The sequence below is a fragment of the Lactuca sativa genome, chromosome 2 (genome assembly GCF_002870075.4).
Source record: "Lactuca sativa cultivar Salinas chromosome 2, Lsat_Salinas_v11, whole genome shotgun sequence".
NCBI lineage: Eukaryota > Viridiplantae > Streptophyta > Magnoliopsida > Asterales > Asteraceae > Lactuca > Lactuca sativa.
In genome coordinates, this window is record NC_056624.2 from 157,567,306 (window position 1) to 157,589,543 (window position 22,238).

Consider the following 22,238-nt stretch of genomic DNA (forward strand, 5'->3'; position numbering starts at 1 on the left):
TTTTTAAATTATACATTTATGTCGGTTATACCAAACATTGCGTACAAATAAAAGAAATATATATTCAGAAGTTTAAAAAAATGTCCGATATCTGAAGACAAATATGAAATTTCAAAAAAAAATGCTCTGTTTTTGTTAAAATTCAAGAAAAAAAAAATAGTAATTTGTTTAGTTGAAAAAACAATGATAGAAAATATTTCGGATTAAAAGGTTGAGAGAATTTTTGATAATTATTTGGTGGTAAAAAAACATATTTTATACCATCCACAATCTGAAATGTCACTATTTCAAAATTAATGGTCATTTTTGGAAATAGATAAAAGTTGGGTCATTTGCATTTTTTCTACAAAATTATTTGGTTATTTTTATGATTATCCCAATAATTTTTTCATGCAATACTTCAATGTACAACCTTCATCATTGTTTATCCTTTTCATTGCCACATAAACTCAAAAACTAGTCATAGTTTTATAATTGGTAGACTGTCATATGTCATAAATAGGTAACAAACTATTTGTTAAAAAAAACACATAAATGAGTGACATAGTATGTGTTTTTACTAATAAAATACATTCAAAGAATATTATTTTGCGAACAGAAAGTTCCAATTGCTAACATTTTTTTTTAATATTAATGATGTTTTGCAAAAAATAAATAAAAACAAATAGTTTGTTACTCATTTTTCTTCCATTAAAAAAAATCTAAGAATAGTACCAAAATTTGCACAAATACAGTAAGCATTCTTGAATGTGTTCCTATGCATAAAGTTCAAACACTCAAAAGAAATTACCTAATTTTATTTATTGATTCAAAAAGCCTTTAAATTTTTTTTATTAAAATCTCCCACTCCCATTATTGCTACTCGTCATTGGAAGCACTTGCAGCACTTAAATCCACGCTCAAGTCAAGACTCTGTACAATCACCCACCCACACAGTGGTCAGTATCAGTATTTCATATCATATCAGATCATGTCAAGTCATAAAGTTTACCTTTCCAGTAATCTTGCTGTACATGGCAATCACATCTTGTACCGTGGACTCAAAGTGTGTTGTTGCATCATAACTCTGAGACAAAACAAAAAAAAATAATGTAATTCAAACAAGAATGGAATCGGAATAGGTGATTCCGAAGGGTAAAATCGTAATTATACTCACGGTGGAAATGAAACAGTGATCATCAGCACCATCGTTGGTGGGTTCGTATCTGTCATAAGTATCAAAAAAGATTTGATCCACAGCTCCAAGTAAGTCAATTCCGGGCTTCAATTCCGTTTCCGGATTATCTGTTTCCGCTTCTGTTGTCACAAAGGCAATGAACTTTCCCTTCGGTGCTACATTGTGAGAATATGAACAGCAAAACAAATACCTAAAAAAACAAACTTACAGAGTCATTTGAAAATTTGTAAATATATATGTTATTATTGAGGGGTAAAAAAGTAATTATTACATGTCTGATTTGCGGCCTAGTTGTTTTTGGGGTAGGATGACTTGAGTTGAATGGGCATCATTAGTGTGTGGGATGGGGTGACTCATGATGCAAATAGCACGTGCTACTTTGCCAACTGCTTTTACCTGTTTCAAGAAATGAGATTTTTTTTTCTTTTAATTTATATTGAAAAAGGTAAGATTAAAAGTTTATTAAAATTAAATTTTATACCTTATCGGGTAAATATGAGGGATCACATACTACTTTTTTGCATTTTGCAGTTTCTCCTTCTGATGTCACACCAATTGCTTTCCCATCTTCAAACTTTACCTGTTTATTGAAAGCAATGGAATCTGTCAATGGAATTGGAATATGACAAAGGGTATTTTGGTCTTTTTGAAGAAAAAGGAAGAATGGAATGGAATGGTAAATGAAATTGAATTCCCTTCACTCATGAAACATGGGATTTGAAGGAATATAACAAAATTGAATTCCATCCATGGAAAGGAATGGAATCTGGAATTCCAGTTCTGTGGATTACCTTGCATTCTGGTTTGTTGAGCATGTAGGTGCCACCATAGACTGCACTCAAACGAGCAAATGCCTGAAAATATTTATCAAATAAAGTTAAATAGATACAAATAGCAAATTAAATAATTAAATAAACAAATCATTTTTTATTGATTATACCTGAGGTAATTCTCCTAGTCCATAGAGAGGGTAGATATATGGAGAACCTCCTGCAAACCTAGCTAATGACTCTGCATATAGCTATTTGAGAAATATAAAATACTATTAGACAATTAGAAAATAAAAACAATCTTATTCATAGTACATTAAAACAACATTATTTAAATTATGAAAGATAATAAAGTTATCTTTTAGTTCTGTGAAAAAACAAAAAAAGTTTCACCTTAACTCTCTTGATAAAATCTATAGCTGGTTGATCCAAATAAGAGTCATCCTTATAAAGTGCCAATGCATGTCCAATAAAATCAACTGTATTATCATCTAGTCCATATTTTTTCCTACATAAAACAATAAGTCAAACATCATAAAACAGTAGCAATGAAGTTAGATAATTGAATAAATGAAAAAAAAAGGTGAGGTTAAGATCATACGAAATAACATCTTTTGCTGGAACTTTATTAAGATCCAACCCTTCTTTTGATTTTGGATCATTATCATCGTAGTCTTGAACATAAATGAAGAACTTTCTAGCACGACGTTTTTCAAATAATCCCATGAGAGGGGATTTAAGTGCTTCAACATCAGTTGCTGGAACTTTGTGAACCTGAAAGAAAAGAATTCCCAGTTTTGAAAAGATTACAAGTTAGAATGATTTACAATTTGTAGAAGCTAAAGGGGTTTTCATATACCTTTCCTTTGTTGTACACATAGCTTCCATCAACAGCCTTGAAATTAAGGTATTTTGTGACATTAGTGTGAATTAGAACACGAACTAAGGCACCATTAGCCATCATAAACTGCAAAAAAGACCAATTTGACATAAGTTTAAGATGGTTGCTCATAATAAGTATTCATTATTTTTCAAAAAATTACACATGCCTTGGGGACCATATCAACATTGTAATCTTTGCTTTGGCCTAATTCTGCAGGAGGTGAATCACCACCCTTGAATCGCTTCCAGAGCTATAGAGTATACATATTAATCTATTAATGTCAAACGAATAACAAAAACAATAGTAAAAGTTTTGAATGAATTATTTAGTTATAAACTTATAATATTAATAATACCTGGTTTAGGTTAAGTGAAGTTGATTCGCCTCCATAGTAATCATTTCTATCCATGTGAAGTACCTGTACAAATAGACAAGCAATGATCATACAAGACCAACATTTAGCTATTTGTTAGGTCACACCTCAAAATAGGATCCAATGGGAGTCTAATTACTGGTTAGCACGAATTTCAACATGAAGAGCTTGAGGAACAAGTAGGCTCGTATATTATGAGCTTTTAGTTTTGCCATTAGATTTCGTTGTGTCTAATTTTGTTACCATCGTTATTATGTTAAGACGAACTTCCAGAAAAGGCGTGTTCATGAACAGGAACGTAATCAAAATAGGCTGAATCTCGATATACATACTAATTGCAGCTGAAAGCAAATACAGAATAAAATTTATCGGAGCAGAAAATGAATTCATACCACGGACTGGAGCACCAGAACACAGCATCAATTTGCAGCAGTAAAAAGTACGATCTAAATAATCGGAATCAAAATTTCAAACAACGAATAGCAGGATCGAGATTAATGAAATTGATTTGATCATTTCAATCACAAAATGCATCTCAGTATGAGAAATTGAACACATATACATACATACATACATTCAAAGATATATACGCACAACAAATGATTTGGAGAAAGACGTACTTTGAGGCCATCGACGGAGAGGAGACCACTGAGGATGCATTCCTTGAGACCGGTGCCGAGTACTATCACATCGTATTCTTCATCCATGGTGGTGCAATTAGGTTAACGAACATCAAATGAAATGAAGAAATTGAGTGATTTGATTTTAATCAACTAAAACTATCAGAAGAAGAAGAAATTGAGATATAATCGGACATCTTTTTGGGGAACAGGTCTTCAGCAGAAACATTCGGTTATGAAACCCCCCGCCAAATTTCAAGGATTTCTTTTTACGTGGTGGGCCCCCACCGATCCAGCCTTTTTCGCAACTGCAAAAGGGATTTCATAAACATAAAATAAAATATTTTTTTATTCGCCATGTCATCAAAACTCAAAACCAAACGGGTTATATGAGGTAAAGTTTGTTTTTTAATTAGGACACAAGTAACAATTTTATCGAAGCTTTATAGTCCAATGGTCTCGTATCAAGATGCAATGTTTCAATTCTAAGTACTTTGGGGTTCAAGTTTCGTTTACAATAATAGTGTTATTTAGAAGTACATTAGAAAGTGTATGTGTCGCAGTTCTAGGAAACTAAGAATTGTTTACCATATTTAGTTCATGACAACATACATCTTCTAGTACCCGGGTTCATTGCAAGAGTTTGAGGAACTTGAAGGTCTTCTAAATTTAGTGGAGATTTTCGACCATGGAGGACATTTAGAGAGCGAGAGTTGAGCTTTTCAATGAATTAGAAGAATGAATGAGTCATTATAGCTTTGATATAAATTTGGTTATGATTTTAACATGTTTGTATTAATGATGAGATAGCGTGTTTGTGAGAGAAAATATTAGGTGAGAGTTTCATTATATAGTGATGAGATATGATGTTGGGTGAGCAAATGTTAAGTGGTAGTTTGGTGAAATCATAAAGGGTCAAGTTAAGTGAGGTGTTAGGTGGGAGTTAATTAAAATCATATGGCAAACCGCACCATCTGAATGGTTCATGTCAATTCGTCTCAGGGTCCACGTCAATCCGCTCTAAGGTCCATGAGGATGGTCAAGTGTAAAGCACTAGCAATATTTTGGATGTGTCAGGTTTGAACCATTGACCTTTTATGTAGAATTTCCCTCCTCAACCACCATGTTTCCATTGTGAGGACGGTTGATTGAAATCATAAAGGTTGACTTATGTTGAATTTATGATTCTGTTAAGTGAGAGTTACCCCGATGAAGTTAAATGAGCTCATAAATAAGTGGATGATATATTTATTCAACCATAATTTATTAATGATTCTTTCTAATCCCATTCTCACATAACCCGAAAATTTTACTCTAAATTGTCTCTAGGCTACTTCGAAATTATCGCTAAACTTAAATGATATTCAAGCTCCTCCGACGAAGTTAGGTACTGGAAGATGCCCGATACCATGAATGCGAGTGTTTAGGTAGTGTGAATAAGAGCTTGAAAAGCTTGTCGAAAATGAACTTAAAAAATGGATAGATCACTATGATGCATAATTATGGACGCACTTGCCAAAACTCATGTTACTATTTTAACTTCATTTTCCTTCGTGTTTAGAATGTAAGGAATGAAAAGTAGACATTGACCGATAAAAAGAATTCTAAATAGACCATGATTTTTCTAAGTACCAGCTCAAAAAGACGAATGAATAGTTAGTTAGTGTGCAACAATTATATTTGTATATTAAGTATGCATTTTAGTTTTATGAATCATGTATCCAAATATTATTTAAAACTAACCATTAAACTAAAAAGTCACGTTCAATATAAGGGTTTGTATTTTGGAGTACACATTTTGAATTTCGTACTAAATATTTCACCTTAAAAAAGACATTTTCAATTGAAAGGAAAATTTGGTATGAATATATAGAGGTGGGAAAAGGTTACATGGCCTAGTAGCCAACATGGTAGAGATATTTAACATTTAGTCATGTTATCAAAAGAAGAATGACAATGCACTCTAAGGATAGTGACTCGAGCTCGAAATGTACATGCGGAGACAAACAGCCCTTTCATATATGTTACAATGGTATTCAATAAACTGATAAAATTCCATGTAGACATTATTTCGGTTGCTCCCGTTTTTCGATGCATATGAAGATTGCGGGTATTTTAATTGGTTTGATGAAAGACTACCAAACAATTGATGCATGGTTTTTCTTTTCTTTTCTTTTTTTTCATTTTTTTTGGAAATTCATTAGTAGTTGTATCTTAGCAATATCCTAGTGAACCTAACATATAAAAAAGCAATTAAAGTAAACAAATATAGTCTAAAAAACTAGTGTTATGATAATGGTTATGAAATTTTGGTATGGTTTTCATCATTTTTAGTGTTTTGGTTAATTTGATGTTGTTTAACCTACCAATTAGTTGAATGTAAATGTAATTTCAAGTCCATAATAAATATGTGATATCCTTGTACTATTTTGGTATACTGCAATGAAAATAGTTGTTTTGGTATGATCAGATGTTATGGTATAATGAATTAAAATGTAAAGCCTGCTATATATAAAAATGTCCAAAACATTGGATCACATTTCAAGGTAAACTACTAAATTAAGATGCATAATATAAGAAAATTATACTAGAAAAGTAATAAAAACATGGAGCTTGCAATTGTTTGTATTTTCCCATAAAAATAATATTCTATTCATTAAATGTATATATACAAAATTGCATCAAGATAAGGGCCAATGAACCGATTATATAAAACAATAAAACATAAGATATAATAAATATATCAGCTAACATCCCCCCTATGGTGAGAACGGGAGGAGGATCTCGAACGTTCAAGTTGGATCTGAAATCAAGAAATAACAGAGAAGGTAGACTCTTAGTAAAGATGTTAGCATATTGAGACGGAGAATGAACATGAAGAACATGCACATGGTCGGTAGCAACCTTGTCTCTAACAAAGTGAAGATCAATCTCTATATGCTTGGTCTGTTGATGTTGAACTGGATTGGATAACATGTATACAACACTAACATTGTCACAATAAACAATAGTATTCCGATGAGGTGAATAATGTAATTCAAGTAAAAGATTACGGATCCAACACGTCCCGACAATAGTATTAGCAACACCCCATTATTCCTCCTCTGCACTAGACATGATGTCGTATTCGATTGGAAGACCATGATAGAAGATTGTGCCTTAAGCGGTTCCGGTTCCTAAAGTTATGGAACTGCCTTAACCAGTTCTGGTTCCGGTTCTCGTTTTTCGGAACCACTACTTGCTGGTTACCCGCCGAAACCAGTTTATATATATATATATATATATATATATATATATATATATATATATATATATATATATATAAGGATTCTTCTACTAACATAAGACAATCAACTCCATTCGTTAGAACAGCTTCCATCGAGTCTCTGCATCTATCCTTTTTTATTTTCGCTTTCTGAACCTTTGTTTGTTTTCGGAAAATGTGATTTGGCTCAGGATTGCCCATTTTTATTAATTTCAGGGTTTCTCTGAATTTGAAAGTTATCACTTAGTAAGTTTCCATACCAAGGCTCAATCCAATTAAGTCTGTAGCGTCTACCGATTTCGCCATATCCCCCTTTTTGAGATGAAAATCTCATTGTGATATCGTTCCCCTTTTTCATATATATATATATATATATATATATATATATATATATATATATATATATATATATCATATAAATATGTGTGTTACTTAGACCGGTTTAGAATATATTAGTCCGATTTTGTTCGTCTTTGGTACGAATTGATTTGATTTGGATCGAACTAAATTGCAGTTTTATCGACAAAACTTAACAAAATTAATGTAACCGGGTTACCCGCTCTCGGAACCGGAACCGCCGGTTTCGGGACTGGTTCCAAACATTTAAGAACTGTCTAGAGTGGTTCCGGTTCCGGTTCTAACTTTCTAGGAACCGCCGGTTCCGGTTCTAGTTCCGGTTCTTGCCAAATGAGGCGGGTACCCGCCTATGCTCATCCCTAGATGAGTATGAGTAGGTGTGAAAGGTAGTACAGGCCTATACTACCAGAAGCACATTACTCGCATTTGGATCAGGGAAAGTCACAAGGTCACCAAGGCACTAGTAATTGATTCTGTTTTGTTCATATCTGTGGTTATCATCGTTTCGATATTGACTAAAAAGATGATTATTATTCCGACCCTAATGGTCATATCATATCGAGTCCGACTAAGATGAGTATGTTACGTTGTTCAGAGAAGCAAGATCAATGTAGCATCTGACTTAAGCCAGGCGATTGAAGTGAAAGATAATTGAAGTGATCAATAGAAGTATCACGATCGTTGTTAAATTAAGAGCTTGTAGATAGAAGTGCTACATGTTAGAAAGTGATTATATCACATTAGAACATGAAGGAATGAAACTTCCATTCTAGAATCTTACTCAAAAGGACCTGAGTCTAAGCATTGCATCATACGATGAAAGGTCGTTAGAACAAGACCCATCGGTCTGTTACCATAATCGAAGGAAAGAACTTATATTAAGTCTGTTAAGAAGAAGAAGGAGTCTCCAATAAGTATTGATTTTGTAACTCGTAGGTTACGATTGAAAGTCCAACGCAAGATAGAGAGTGGGTGCAAGATTGACCACCACCTGCAGTCAAGAAGTCCAAGAGTTAGATACTCATTCGAAGGAACATAGGAGTTACGGTTATTACCTAAGATGAAAAGATAACGTATGGAGTCATTATACAAGCCCTGTCTCGTTGATGATTTCAGGACGTAATCATCCTAAGGGGGAGATAATTGTAACGTCCGCAAATTTGGGCTAGTCAATTTAGAGACAATAAGCATCACAAATGACTTTTTGATAGAAGATTATGTAAAATAAATAATCTTAACTAAGGTATAGTATATGTCACAAGGTTCCGTACATATATAGAACGTTGAAATCCGAGTTATAATGAAGAAGTTATGACCCGTCGAAGTTTTGCGACAAAACCAGCACGACGTTGTGTATCGTAAAAAGTGAGTTTGTGATAAAATACTTTTTAGCCTTAAAAATCTAAAATAAAGTTGTATTATATGTTAAACCTAAAATATACACAAAAACAACGTCCAAATCTAACTTCGTATGAGGAAGTTACGATTTTTTGAAGATTTCGCATAACAGTACACAACTTGGAAATCGAATTTTAGATCGATCGATTTTTAGCCGACACAACCTAAATGAGAATTAGAGATATCATTAATAGGAGCTCAACGATATAAAGTCAGTCGAAAACGGACGTCGGATGACAAAGTTATGAGTTTTTAATGGACTTTACCTATCTAAGCCTGTTAAAATATAACACTAAAAATAAAGTCAGAATTAGCCGACAGAGTCTAAACGAAAGTTCTAAATCCCGTCGATACCTACGTGTGGATATAAAGAACATCAAAAACGGAGCTTGTATGCGAAAGTTACGGATTTTAGATAATTAGTTTTTGGAATGATCAACGAGTGACACGTTGCACAATCCTGACCACTGCTTCTTCCCCACGCCTTGCAACTACATGGTGACACTTGGCACACCAACACGTCGTGTAGGGCTCATAAACAGAAAGTTTTGAGTCATTTCCAGCCTATAAATAGAGGCGCAAATCATCGCATTTCTTCATACCTTTCCACTTCTCCTATCCCAAACACTCTCAAAGCCTCAAGGCTTTTCTCTAGACCTTCTTAGGAGTTAGTAGCGAGTCCCAAAATTCCAGAAGGCTCCGAGAAGAAGAGCTTTCGACTCAAAAGTTCTGCCCACGTAGAGCCCGGTTCTTCGCTAAACTCCATTGTAAGTGAGTTATGCTTACCCTACTTTAAGTATAGCTTATGTTTAAGTTCATTATTGTTATTGTGAACCTATAAAAAATATGTGTGCTAAGTATTATAAAATATAAAGCGTTATTATAATACCTTTTAACTGCCTGCAGTACGGGAAATCTGGTTTGAAGGCCCGCATAGGGTTGTTGGATTTCAAAACAACTTATATGCCAAAATGGTCATGCCCTCCGGTGTTTCATGTATGTCCTCTGTTTGTACGGGGAATCCGGTAGTTGAAAAGTATTGTTTAACACTTGTAAAACAATATCAATTGTAGACCTCGAGTTAATTAGTCGCAATAAATATTAGACTAAAACTTAGCAATAATAATGCTAGGTTTCGTTGAAGAAAAAAACGATTGTTAGAAGCGAAGTGATGTCCGAATTTCGAATCATCACTTTAACAAGTGAGTGCATAGTTACTTTCATCTTACACATAGATATGAATTATTTAATATAAATTACGTGCTATGTGTGCATATTATCTGTGTTCTTGATATCTATACTAGATGAACAAAATATACACGTTTTACTTGATTTAAATTATATATGTATTTTTATACTTATAAATATGTATTGGGTAGCGAAGGGCGATGAGAGATAGGTGATGATAAATATGCGATGATGAATAGGTGATGCAAGATAAAATATGAGTAGGTGATGCCATAACCTTAACCTACGATGTTGCGATGTTGTGATATAGTCATCTACCAGAGTATAAATGGCGACCACTGACTAACCTAAAAAAGTCATGTGGAAATGCTGACAGACTCATAACTTGTAGGTGATGAATTACGAGTTTAGGCGATGTAGTAACTACGTATTCATGTGATGATACTATAACCCTTATTGGACACGTATTGGGGGAGTAATCCCCGGATCATTACTGTCTATGTGAAGTAGGCGATGATCATTAGGAAAATTCCTTAGGAACAAAGACATAAGGAAATACGATGTAAAGAGATGAGAGGTAAATACGATGTAGGAGATGAACCTTAGGATGAATCTATAGGGAAGAATAAATAAAGATAATGGGGATGGGTAATCGGGTTAATTGTTTGGCATGAAGTATGTGAAAAACAAATTAACTATATTATTGTTGGTTGAAAACCCTATGTACTCATCAGGTTTCCCAACCTGACCCACTGAGTTTATTTGTATCATAGGTGTCGATACGAAGACACATTACACTCATAGGTGTCGATACGAAGACACATTACACTGAGAGATTAATGGAGATGTAAATCATTAGTGTAAATGAATGTAAGGTCTGTTTATGCTTATGTTTCTGTATTGACAATGACATCCCAAAGTTTTAATATAAACAAAATACATTTCTTTGGAAATGCTTTGATAATATATTTATCATGTTTTTTGGGAACAAATTCCGCAACATATTTCTTTAAAATTGATACTCTGATTTTCAAATAAATCATAAATAAATCGGTCTTTTCTAAATAAAATTTTTAAAATGACCGTGAATTTGGGGATATCATAAATATGGACATGAAAAAGAAGAGCACAAATGTCATTATTGAGAATGCAAATCATGCATTTGGATTTTCCATTTTGTTGAGATGTGTAAGGGTAAGAAAAACATATAAGGATTCCATTATGATCAAACAATTGTTGAAACTTTTTGTTATTCTCTTCACCCCGCGTAGTCACATTGAAGAGATTTTATATCCGTTGAAATTGATTTTTAACAAAAGCACGAATTTATCAAATACCTTAGATTTGGCACGTAACGAATATACCCAAACATAATGAGAAAAACCATCAAGAAATAGAACATAATATTTAATACCACTTGTACACTCAATAGGAGATGTCCAAACATCAGAATGCACAAGTTCAAAAGGAAAAGAAGAAACAAAATTTGAAGCACTAAAAGGCAACCTTATATGTTTCACCTTTTTGACACGCATGACATAGACTAAAGTCTTTATAGGACGAACATGAAATAAAACCATTATTAACTAAATGCTTAAAAATATGACGCCCTAGGTGCCCAAGACGTTGATGCCAAAGAGATGGGGGCAATGGAGATGATAACTTAATGTGTTGGGGATTTGATAAGATATAGATCATCAGTTCCATCACATCGCATGAGAATTTGTTTGGTGCGGTAATCCTTCACAGAAAATCCAAACGAGTCAAATTCAATAGCACAAGTATTGTCACGAACAAAATGACGAACATAAATAAGATTTTTAATAATAAAAGGGGTAATCAAGACATTTTTAAGAATGAGAGTGCGATATGGATTTGGAAGAGTGGTGTGGCCCATTTTAGTTATAGGCATAGATGATCCGTCCCCAACTAAAACGTATGAAGAAAAATTACTATTTTTATCCGAAACCAATTTGATAATACCTGCATTTGAGTGAAGATGCGATGTGGCTCCGGTATCCATATACCAATTAACTTTACCCGAGTTGTGTTAGAGACATCGTGTTAAACATATGGGGAAGAGTGGTAGGCTCTTAGATATGTTGTTGGGTCGGATAAGTAGTGTGAAAGGCCTATTGATTCATATATGGGCTATTTAGCTGAGGAGTGCTAAAAGTTGATGATGATGGGTTGAAGGTTGGTGTTTGGGCCCATTGTTGTTAAGTTGAAGTGGTAATGCAGATGGACTAGGCAATATACCCGCTTGATGAGCTCCACTATTAGGCTGATGAACTAGAAACTACCCATATGCCCATGCTCCTCCTCCACTACATTGATGTCATTGTTTCTGTTGAATGGAAAAATTGCCACCATCGTTGTAATTAGTACCACCATGGTAATTGTTTCCACCATAATAGTTGTTACAACCACCACCATGACCACCTCAAGAATTACAACCACCACGAGGTTGGAGGTGTTATTTGAAGACTCAATTGTGCGAGCAGATTGTGACGAAGGGTGATCTATGGGAGTAAGGGACACCTCCCTTCGGTCAGCAAGAGACTTAATTTTGTTGCAGTATTCGGAGATAGATGAGTTACTAATCGTGATGCTGAGAAGCTCTCTATCTATTTGAATGATGTTGGACATTTTGTTATCATGAAACACTTTCTCTAAACTTTCCTAAACATCGAAAGCAGAAGCTTGTTTCTTAAATATCATGTTGAGAAGGGAACAGGGAGTGTTCCATACATCAAACGTCTTACAATTGAGTCCTTGCGAATCCAAGCATCTTTGAAAACAATCGATTCTGTTGTTATCTTGTTCTTCTCCTTGTCATCGGTAGTGTAACGGGTTTTATTGGTGGACGAAGGTGATCATCTACTATATATATCCTATACAAGGGATTTCGAAAAGTTCTCGCCAAGTATCATAGTTCATCTCATCTAAATCTAGAACTAAAGGTACTGCGTGTTTGATGTTGATAATGAGAGAGATTTTATCTGAGATATTGTTTCCAGAGAGATCGAAAAAAGAATGGAAGATCATACGAGTAATGAAGAAAGAGAAACAAGAGAGTGGTCGGCAGGAAGGAAGCCGTCAACTAGGGTTTTAGTTGATGCAATATAATAGGGAGATGGATAAGCTCTTATACCATGCAATTGTTTGTATTTTCCCATAAAAGTGATCTTCTATTCATAAGATGTATATATACAAAATTACATCAAGATAAGGACCAATAATCCGGTTATATAAAACAATACAACATAAGATATAATAAATATATTTGCTAACATGAAACTAATTTACCACTGGCCCTATACATTAAACAAAAAAAACTAATACAAAAATAACAATCTTTTCAAGGATTAATTCATGCCCATCTTCAGGAATTATATCTTTTCACTGGTAATAGGTACAATATTATGTTTTAGATTGGGCCTTTGAATGTCATATTTGATTCTTTAAATTTCGATATTGCATTTTGTAGCATGCAATTAAAACGACGAACCACATACAACAAACGATAAATGTAGGAGTTCGGTGAATGATTGGCAAGTACATAATAAGAATATGCTGATTATTTTCTTAGTTATACTAGGTGTGAGACCCGTATACTATACAAGTTTATTAAACATAAAAGTTTAATATCAATGTATAAATATTAATTATTTAAAAAATACTTTTACATAAATGCGAACGATATAATGAATAAATAAGTAATTTAATCTATACCGATAAAAAGCTATTGTCATATTTTAAATAATGATGTTGAAAATTAAGGTGTAAACATTAAATATTTTTTAAATTAACTTTCGAAATAAATACAAACGAAATGATGAATAAGTAGTTATTGAATCTATACTAATAAAAAAAATATTGACATATTATAAATAATTGTTATGAATTTTAATACTTCTTTGAAGATTCTGTTGTTGTTGTTGTTGTTTTTTTTTTTTTTTTTCATTTATTAAGGTAGAAATAGAAATGTATTATACACACATATTTCTTTATAAAATTTGAATAAATAATAAATTTGTTAGAATTCAAACTAAAAGTCCAAAAAATTAAAGATATGTTTTGAATTCAAATATATCATCAAATACACGACATTAATTGTGTCATTAAAGCATCCATTTAAATTCAAATATATTTATAAATTAATAAATATTTAAATAGAATGAATATTTTAGATATATAATAATAAACTCATTAATTAGTGAAATTATTATTGGTTAATAAAAAAAATAAAAATATCAGATAATGACATGCTAAATTTAAATAATTATAAAATCTTATATAATGACACATTGCAAAATCTTTGAAAAATTGACAAGTAATAATTTTTTTTTTCATTTATTAGAAATGATAGACAAATAATTAAAATAATAATCAAAAGGTTTCAGAAAATGGCAACATTGAAATTCTTTTGATAAAATTGTTTCCGACTTGAAAAAGAAAAGTTATAAAAATAATATTTGATTGGTTAAAAAAAATCCCAAACATCCCTTTAAAAACATAATAAAACAATATCAAATAAGAAAAAACAAATAATATATGACTTTCTTCTCAACCCTTGCGCTTCTTAATTATTCAATCATAAAAAAATTACACAACGGAAAATAGTAGAAACGACACTCTTTCTGTCTCGTCGGTTTCCTTTTACACAACAGTCCTCTCCTCAAGCCCCCAAGAACCAGACCACTTCCCCCAATTCACCCTTCATCAATGACATCGATTAAATCTCCTTCAAATCTCATGCTCGATATGAAAAAGCTCTATATCTTCTTCATGGAGTTTTCATTTGCTTTCTAATTTCTTAAATTTCTTGAAAAACATCAAGCACTTTAATTCCCGATCATCACTACCACCATCTGGATCTGGATAAAAGAGGGAATCGGGTAAACGGGTGTTCGTGTCTGGTATTGATTCTCTCTAGGGTTACTAGCCAGTTTGACATCTGATCTGTACACCCAATTTTGGCAAAGAAAAATGCTGTCTTTTTGGTTCTTTTCTTCTTTTGCATCTCACAAAATTAATTGTTTCCATTCATAGAAAACCCTTGATTTGAACCCTGGGTTATTCCTGTTTTTTTGACAACTTCCACTGGGATTTGGATGAAATATTCCCAAAAGTAGTATTGCCTGGACTGGAAGTATATATATATATATATATAATGATGGCTAGGGAAAAAGTACAGATCAAAAAAATTGACAATGCTACAGCAAGAAGGGTGACTTTCTCCAAGAGGAGAAGAGGGTTATTCAAGAAAGCTGAAGAGCTTTCTGTACTTTGTGATGCTGATGTTGCTGTCATCCTCTTCTCCTCTAATGATAAGCTCTTTCAATATTCAAGCTCAAGGTACCTAGGGTTATGTGTGTGTATTTTTACGTGTGTCAGAGTGTGGTTTTATGGATATATGTATGTGAATGTTTCATGATTCTTCTCATATTCGCTTCTTTAATTTTGGATCGTAGGGTTTGTCACGAGTTCCTGCAATTAGTGTTCTATATTTGATTGTTTGATTTGTATATGTGTTTTTAGTATTTCTTTATTGGAATTCTAATTAGAGGTCTAATATAGTTAGAGTTTAGGCAAAGACACAGAAGAAATAAACTCCAGTCACATGGTCATCACATGTTGCGTATACTCACCTTTTTTGTTAGGTTGCAGTAATATCAAGTTTCTAAAACGTATTATTTTGTTATGACATATGTGTACCCTAAGAATTCTTATTTAATGTAGTTCTTTGTGTATATAAGGGAATTTTGTAGGTAGTTTATTAGTGTTTCACTCAAGCGTTTATGGGTCTTGTTTGGATCATCAAATTTTTTGCATATATTTATTTTAATATATTAACCACACGAGTACAAAGTTCTTAAAAATAACAATATGTACTTTACACATGGTTTAAGAAAGTGTGTGCTATTTGTCAAGTACTTGAGCATCCTTGGATAAAGAAATTAACACTAGAAGAATCTTGTGGTTTCAAACCATAGGTAAGTAAGTAATTTTAATCTAGAAAACTTAAATACAATGAAAATAGCGATGATGTAGTTTTCATGGAAATTAAAAGAGGATGCAAATAAGACGCTAAAGAATACTGCAACTTATAACCATAGAAATTAGAAACACCCACAAGACTAGAATTTCAATCTTCATATATAACTACTCCAGCAACAGAAACACTTGCATACTGGACCTAACAAAACATCTCTAGGGTATACAATATTAACAAACAGAAGCTTTACTATTGAAATTAAATGAAACCACCATAGCTAGGTTAACTACATCCAGACGATGTCTTTGATACCTTATTTTTTATTTAATACATTTTGTCTTTCTCGTCTCTCTAGCAGCATGGATGAAGTAATCGAAAGGCGTAGCTTGCACTCAAAAAATCTTGAGAAGTTAAACCAACCATCCCTTGAGTTGCAGGTAATTAAGCCTAGTCTTTTACTCCATTATATTTAATTTCTCTCTGTCCTCAACAGTTATATCACCATTCGTGTGTTTCTTTTCAAGTCTTTGGAGGAAGGTTGTGACCAGGGTTTAGCCGAGTTGAACCATGGAAATTAAGGACCCTTTCAAAAATATAAGTGAAAGGGTATATATATACATAGACTTTCCTTCAAAAACCCTAAGATGAGGAGTCTTGCTATACTAAGATCTCTAGCTTGTGTCACCCAACTTCATTTTGCTATAATTAATTCACATCGCTTCTCATTTTATCATGTTTAGCAAGTCCTAATTCTAGAATCTATAACTTGATTTTGCTTCACATTAATTATCATAATTGTGGTTTGGATTTTAATATCTTTCTTTGCAGCTGGTTGAAGACACCAACTATGCCAACTTAAGCAAAGAAGTTGCCGAGAGAACCCTTCAGTTAAGGTACATTACAATAGGCATACATGCATACGCGTATGTTGATATAGGCATATAGCTATATGTATATACATGTGTGTACGCAATGTGTATGTATAAGAGCATATATTTTTGTATGTACATATGTAGAATGTGTATATATATATGTATTTATGCATATGCATGCATGCATGTAACTTCTGGATCTCGGGTGATTCTTTTTGTGTGAAACAGGCAGTTGAGAGGGGAGGAGCTTCAGGGTTTAAGTATTGAAGAGCTGCACCAGCTTGAGAAATCGCTTGAAGCTGGATTGAGCCGTGTTGTAGCCAAAAAGGTGCATTTGCTTTGTTTTAGTTATTGCTCTCCTTTATATCATAAAATTGCAACATTTTTGGGCTTTTAAAAATTTTCCAAGTTACAATTATATCTATTTTCTCATTGTCTTTTAAACAATATATTACATTTGACCGATAATCTAGCAAGCAATGTATTTGATCAAATAGGTGTTTGTTTTTTAAGAGGTAAAATGTCTGCATTATTTTACCATGTCTGTTTGTTTTTTTAAAGTCTGCAGGCTAAAATTTATTCTTTATTATCTAAATAAAATAAAATTAAATCATCACCTGCCATCAACTATACCTAAGTCATTACCACCACCACCATTATCATCTTCAAAAACCATCATGTTCCAAAAATTAATAAGAACCATGCTCAAATTGGAAATAAAATCAACAAAGAACAAGAAACAATCCAAAACAAAACAAATCGGAAAAAAAAAACAAACAAAAAAATTGAAAATAAAACAAGAAAAAAGAAACAAATTGAAAAAGAGGACGGACTGTAAAAGCTAAAGGTTAGAAACGTCTTTCAACTTTAGAAGTTATTTTTTACATCTTCCGGAAAAAACAGACCAACATATGTTTTTATGTTTTTTGTCTTCTGAAACACAATCTTTTCACATATGTTTGCTCGCGAGTGGTGAAAAAAATCCTTTCCAAAAAAAAAAAAAACACCACATTAGTCTCATAAATCCTACTTAATAAATGAAAATAATTTTGCCACATGTCACTCTCTCATTAACTTGGACACATGTCATTTTTTGGTATTTTTGATTAAATGTTTTTTCCATTTGTCATTTTCTTATTTTTTATTTTTTCTTAATTAACACATTATATTTGCACCTCAATTAATAATTACCTTAATTGAAAATAACCAATAAATTATAATATTACTACTCATATAATATTTAATATGTTTCCTTTTAAATTCAAATTTTTAATTTTAAATTTCAAATCTAAAATTTTAAATTTAAATAAATTTTTGTTTAAACTTTCATATTTAATTTTTTGTTTTATCGAACCCGTATAACATACGGGTCTCACACCTAGTTTCTAATGTATGAAAAAGACATCTTTTATCTAAAGAAAGGTAGATAATTTTTTCTTTAACTAGATTAACCCAAGAAATTTACAAAAGATTTACCATTGCAACTTACATAGGAATGAGCCTCTGGGTGTACGCTTATTTCTAGTTTTATTGTTCCAGGGCGAGGTTATTATGAATGAGATTAATCATCTTCAAGAGAAGGTCAGAACTCAGAACTCAAAACTCAAACTTTATGATTACAATTTCACGTTGCTTAACAATAAACGATCTAAGCTTGTTCATATCAAACAAGTCATTACCATTTAGTGACAAAAAAGTGTACATAACGAAAGGACATCTAGTGATGCCTTTTGGCATTACAAAGATAGTTTTTGTAGTAATATAAAATCCTGCTTAAAGTCATTAAAACTTGCATGCAGGAAGTGAAACTCATGGAGGAGAACAACAAACTAAGACAAGAAGTATGAATCAAGCTCTCCAAACATTTCTTTTTGAGTAAACATATCAAAGAACACCATCAAACTTTAATTTAGCAACCCATGCCCCTTTCAAAAACGAAGTGATTAATCACATTCTTAACATACTAAGTTTGATCTTTTTTGTATGGTTGCTAAAGTTGGTTGGTTTTCTTTGAATTTATTGCTTCGTGGTGCACATATTTTTTTTTCTAACTTACATTTGAATGGTGGAAACGAAGCTTTTGAAGATATCTAATGCTTGGAAGCTAACTGGTGGTTATTCTGGTGATGATGGTGACTCATCAGAATCGACTAATATCAGCAACTCTACTGGTCCTCCACAAGATTATGAGAGCTCTGGTACTTCCCTCAAGTTGGGGTTAGTATAATATTTCCATAAAATTTGTTAAATCATACTTTTTTTTTTTTTTTTTATGTACTTATTATTTACAAAACTCAATCTACTAAAAGGACCTTTAGCCAAATGCTATCAGGTTTATTGGAAAGGTGTAGAAGTAGGAGTAGGATTAAGGGGTGTGTGTTGGGTTTTCCAAAAAATAAATAATCATCTGTGTTGTGATGCAGGTTGCCTTACTCTGGCTGACGAAAGCTCATAGGATTTCTAGTTATATAAACTATATGTAAATGGCATTTATAACAATGGTCTCTTTGCCTCTCACATAAGCTTTGGGTTATGCTTCTTGGATGAACACACTCACCATCTCCATTAATCCTTACTACAAAACTAGAAAATGTGGTTGCAAATGTATAAAATTCAACTATAACCATATATAGCCATATTATGGATGGTTCACTAACACTGTTGTGAGAGTCCGTAATGTGTATTTTGTATGATTGATATGTTAGATATTTGCATTTTTAGTTTTTCTTTTCTCCAAAATATACAGTTTGTGAATTAGACGACCTTGAATATTTTTTGAACAACAATTCAATTCATAAAAGCTACCACTCTGATAAGGAGCTGGAGGGAGAGAATTCATCGCCTGAAAAGTGATTGAATTTATGAATCGCCAAACTGTAAGAGATACCAGCGCCTTCTTAGACCCAAATTTCGATGGAGATATTCTCTAAGCAACACAAAATCTGACCCAAGATTGTAAGGCAAGAGGTAAACAGTTGAGTTTTTTGGGCAATGTTACATATTGGACACATAATTCAGGGGATTTCAATCCCCATTTTATCTAATTCTTCCATACTTGACAATCCATTTAGGTTCACTCTCCATCTAAAGATGTTATTTTTACTAGTAACCAAGAACTCCGAAAAGTGTAGCAGTTGTCGTAACTAAGTAGTTTTTGGCCCCATTCTCACATTCCTACGCCACATACAAGAATAACTTGCATCAGCATAAGTTACACGATCGCTAATATTGCAACTTTTAATTGATTCTAACACAAAAGTCTTAGGAAACCATCCTTGAGATTGATGTGTTTGGATCCATTTACTGGCCTGAATTTTTTTATCGCTATCGTTTCTTACCTTCCTTGCAATGAAATAATCGAAGTTGATACCACAAAGAGTAAGGTCTTGATAAGAAGAAACGATGTTTTTCCAAGGGGAGATAACCTGATTATTATGTTATGATAGAAGTATACAATCAACAAACTAATTGAAATAAAACAAACGAAATTGAAATATATATATATATATATATATATATATATATATATATATATATATATATATATATATATATATAATATAAGAATCAATTTACAGAAAACATACTTGTATGATGATTACACAAGAAATTTACTACGAAATTGTACAGATTGAGGCCTGCTGTGCAGTGTCCTAAGACAGAAATTTCTCTGGTTGGGATCTGTCAAGAGGATACAACAATCAACCAAGAACTTCTCTTGATTCTGACGAAATTCTCTATGTTCCCTTCATTGTATGTGGAGTACGAAATTATATGAGGAATCTGTATGTGGTTTTTCTGAACCCGAAATTTGGTTTTTGGTGATCTATTTATAGATATAGATTGACTGGTTTTTCCCTCCAAAACTGCTAACCGAAATTAACTGTCAAAACAGTTAAAACGAATTTAACAGATTTTTAATATATAATAAAAGTCAAAATCGGAATTAATATATATATATACATAAAATATTGTAACTAGTCAATGAGACCCCAAGAGCCCCAAGGCCCAAGGCCAATCTTTGACCATTATATATATATATATATATATATATATATATATATATATATATATATATATATTAATCTAAGCTTTTGAGACCAATTTGACTAGCCCAATCACCAAATCCAACCCAATCCCTCTACTCCAAGCCTTTGATCTAATTAGTAAACAACTAGTAGAAGGCTTTTTAAGGGAGTATAAGTTTCCTCTTTCTTCCAATGTGGGACAAATCCCAAAGAGAGTGTTTTCCATTTAACAAAGTTCCAACAATACACCACATTTTGTATTCAAACTCCAAGAATACCCCACATTTGAATAGAAAATAAGTGAACTTTGATATTCAAATAAGGGAAATAAGATATGACATGCATCTGAAGAGGTGTTGGAAACTTGAACCTTTCATAGTGAGTACTACTTGGATCTACTTTGTGGGTAGTGAACTAGAGTCTTGAACTAACCACTTTTTATAGTAGAATCAAAAACAAGAAGTATCACACATATCATATCTAAGCATAGATCATTTCTTACCGGTGCGTTCATTTCGGTCGTGAACAATCCTTTCTTCATGAGACTTTTAGAGAGCTTAGCCATATCAGCTCCCAAAGATGCGACCTTACATCCATCTCACATAGGTAATGCTAATCTGGAACAATCCGTACTATTCCACTATAAAAGCTATCAGCATTATTAAGAATAAAGAATTCATCCCTATATCACCAACGGAAAAACACAAAATTAATATCATAGGAGCGAGCATACCTTTGTGTTGGTGCTTCTTTGAGTCTTCCCCAACTAGTTATCCTATTGAACCTAGACCATGGGATCTCCAATGTTGCTAGGTTAGGTTTTCGCCAGGTGGTGACTCATTGTGTTGGCTTTAAGCCCATTCCCCTCGATGTGAAGAGAACTTGCTCTCTACTAAGGCCTTTTGTCAAGGGATCAACTATATTTTCCTTTGACTTTATGTAGCTAATGGAAATGATTCCATTCTTCAGCAAGTCTCTTATTGTAATATGTCTGCGTCTAATGTGTCTCGACTTGCCATTGTATATATGTCTTTGTGCTCTAGTAAGAGCAACCATACTATCACAATGTATGGCAATGGCAGTAACAGGTTGAGGCCACAAAGGAATACCTTTTAGGAAAGCTTTTAAGCCATTCAGCTTCTTCAACAACTTTGTCTAAAGCAACAAACTCTGCTTCCATTGTAGAACGAGTATTCACAATTTGCTTTGATGATTTCCATGAGATAGCAGCTCCACCAAGAGTGAACACATACCCACTTGTGGATTTTGCCTCAGAAGTATTGGAAATCCAATTTGCATCACAATA

The 22,238-nt window shown here is 32.8% G+C and overlaps 2 protein-coding genes across 4 annotated transcripts; one reads left to right on the top strand and one right to left on the bottom strand.

Annotated features, from left to right (window-relative positions):
• Positions 1–683: 683 nt before the first annotated feature.
• On the bottom strand, positions 684–4,133 carry LOC111883422 (guanosine nucleotide diphosphate dissociation inhibitor At5g09550-like). The gene is made up of 13 exons (XM_052768106.1): positions 3,824–4,133; positions 3,186–3,248; positions 2,997–3,080; positions 2,807–2,914; positions 2,549–2,721; positions 2,341–2,455; positions 2,118–2,198; positions 1,969–2,031; positions 1,659–1,757; positions 1,449–1,573; positions 1,157–1,367; positions 992–1,066; positions 684–912 (listed from the first exon to the last, which is right to left on the bottom strand). Exons 1-13 carry the CDS (start codon positions 3,908–3,910, stop codon positions 859–861), a joined length of 1,338 nt encoding a protein of 445 aa, XP_052624066.1. The 5' UTR covers positions 3,911–4,133; the 3' UTR covers positions 684–858.
• Positions 4,134–14,612: 10,479 nt separating this feature from the next.
• On the top strand, positions 14,613–19,560 carry LOC111883411 (MADS-box protein JOINTLESS). 3 transcript variants are annotated; one of them, XM_023879744.2, is made up of 8 exons: positions 14,613–15,392; positions 16,388–16,469; positions 16,861–16,925; positions 17,133–17,232; positions 18,444–18,485; positions 18,704–18,745; positions 18,982–19,102; positions 19,328–19,560. In XM_023879744.2, the coding sequence occupies exons 1-8, from the start codon at positions 15,208–15,210 to the stop codon at positions 19,357–19,359; spliced, it is 669 nt and encodes a 222-aa protein (XP_023735512.1). In that variant the 5' UTR covers positions 14,613–15,207; the 3' UTR covers positions 19,360–19,560. The 3 variants fall into 3 exon arrangements, with proteins under 3 accessions (XP_023735512.1, XP_023735510.1, XP_023735511.1); XM_023879742.3 differs by having other exon boundaries at positions 14,620–15,392; positions 18,982–19,121; XM_023879743.3 differs by having other exon boundaries at positions 14,621–15,392; positions 16,391–16,469; positions 18,982–19,121.
• The last annotated feature ends 2,678 nt before the right edge of the window (positions 19,561–22,238 follow it).

Excerpts from the sequence above, each read along its gene's own strand:
- LOC111883422 (XM_052768106.1), bottom strand. The coding sequence starts at position 3,910 with ATGGATGAAGAATACGATGTGATAGTACTCGGCACCGGTCTCAAGGAA. Across the intron at positions 3,081-3,185 it reads CTTCACTTAACCTAAACCAG|CTCTGGAAGCGATTCAAGGG; the intron begins GTATTATTAATA and ends TATACTCTATAG. Across the intron at positions 2,456-2,548 it reads CCAGCAAAAGATGTTATTTC|GAAAAAATATGGACTAGATG; the intron begins GTATGATCTTAA and ends TGTTTTATGTAG.
- LOC111883411 (XM_023879742.3), top strand. The coding sequence starts at position 15,208 with ATGATGGCTAGGGAAAAAGTACAGATCAAAAAAATTGACAATGCTACA. Across the intron at positions 15,393-16,387 it reads TTTCAATATTCAAGCTCAAG|CAGCATGGATGAAGTAATCG; the intron begins GTACCTAGGGTT and ends TCGTCTCTCTAG. Across the intron at positions 16,470-16,860 it reads AACCATCCCTTGAGTTGCAG|CTGGTTGAAGACACCAACTA; the intron begins GTAATTAAGCCT and ends CTTTCTTTGCAG.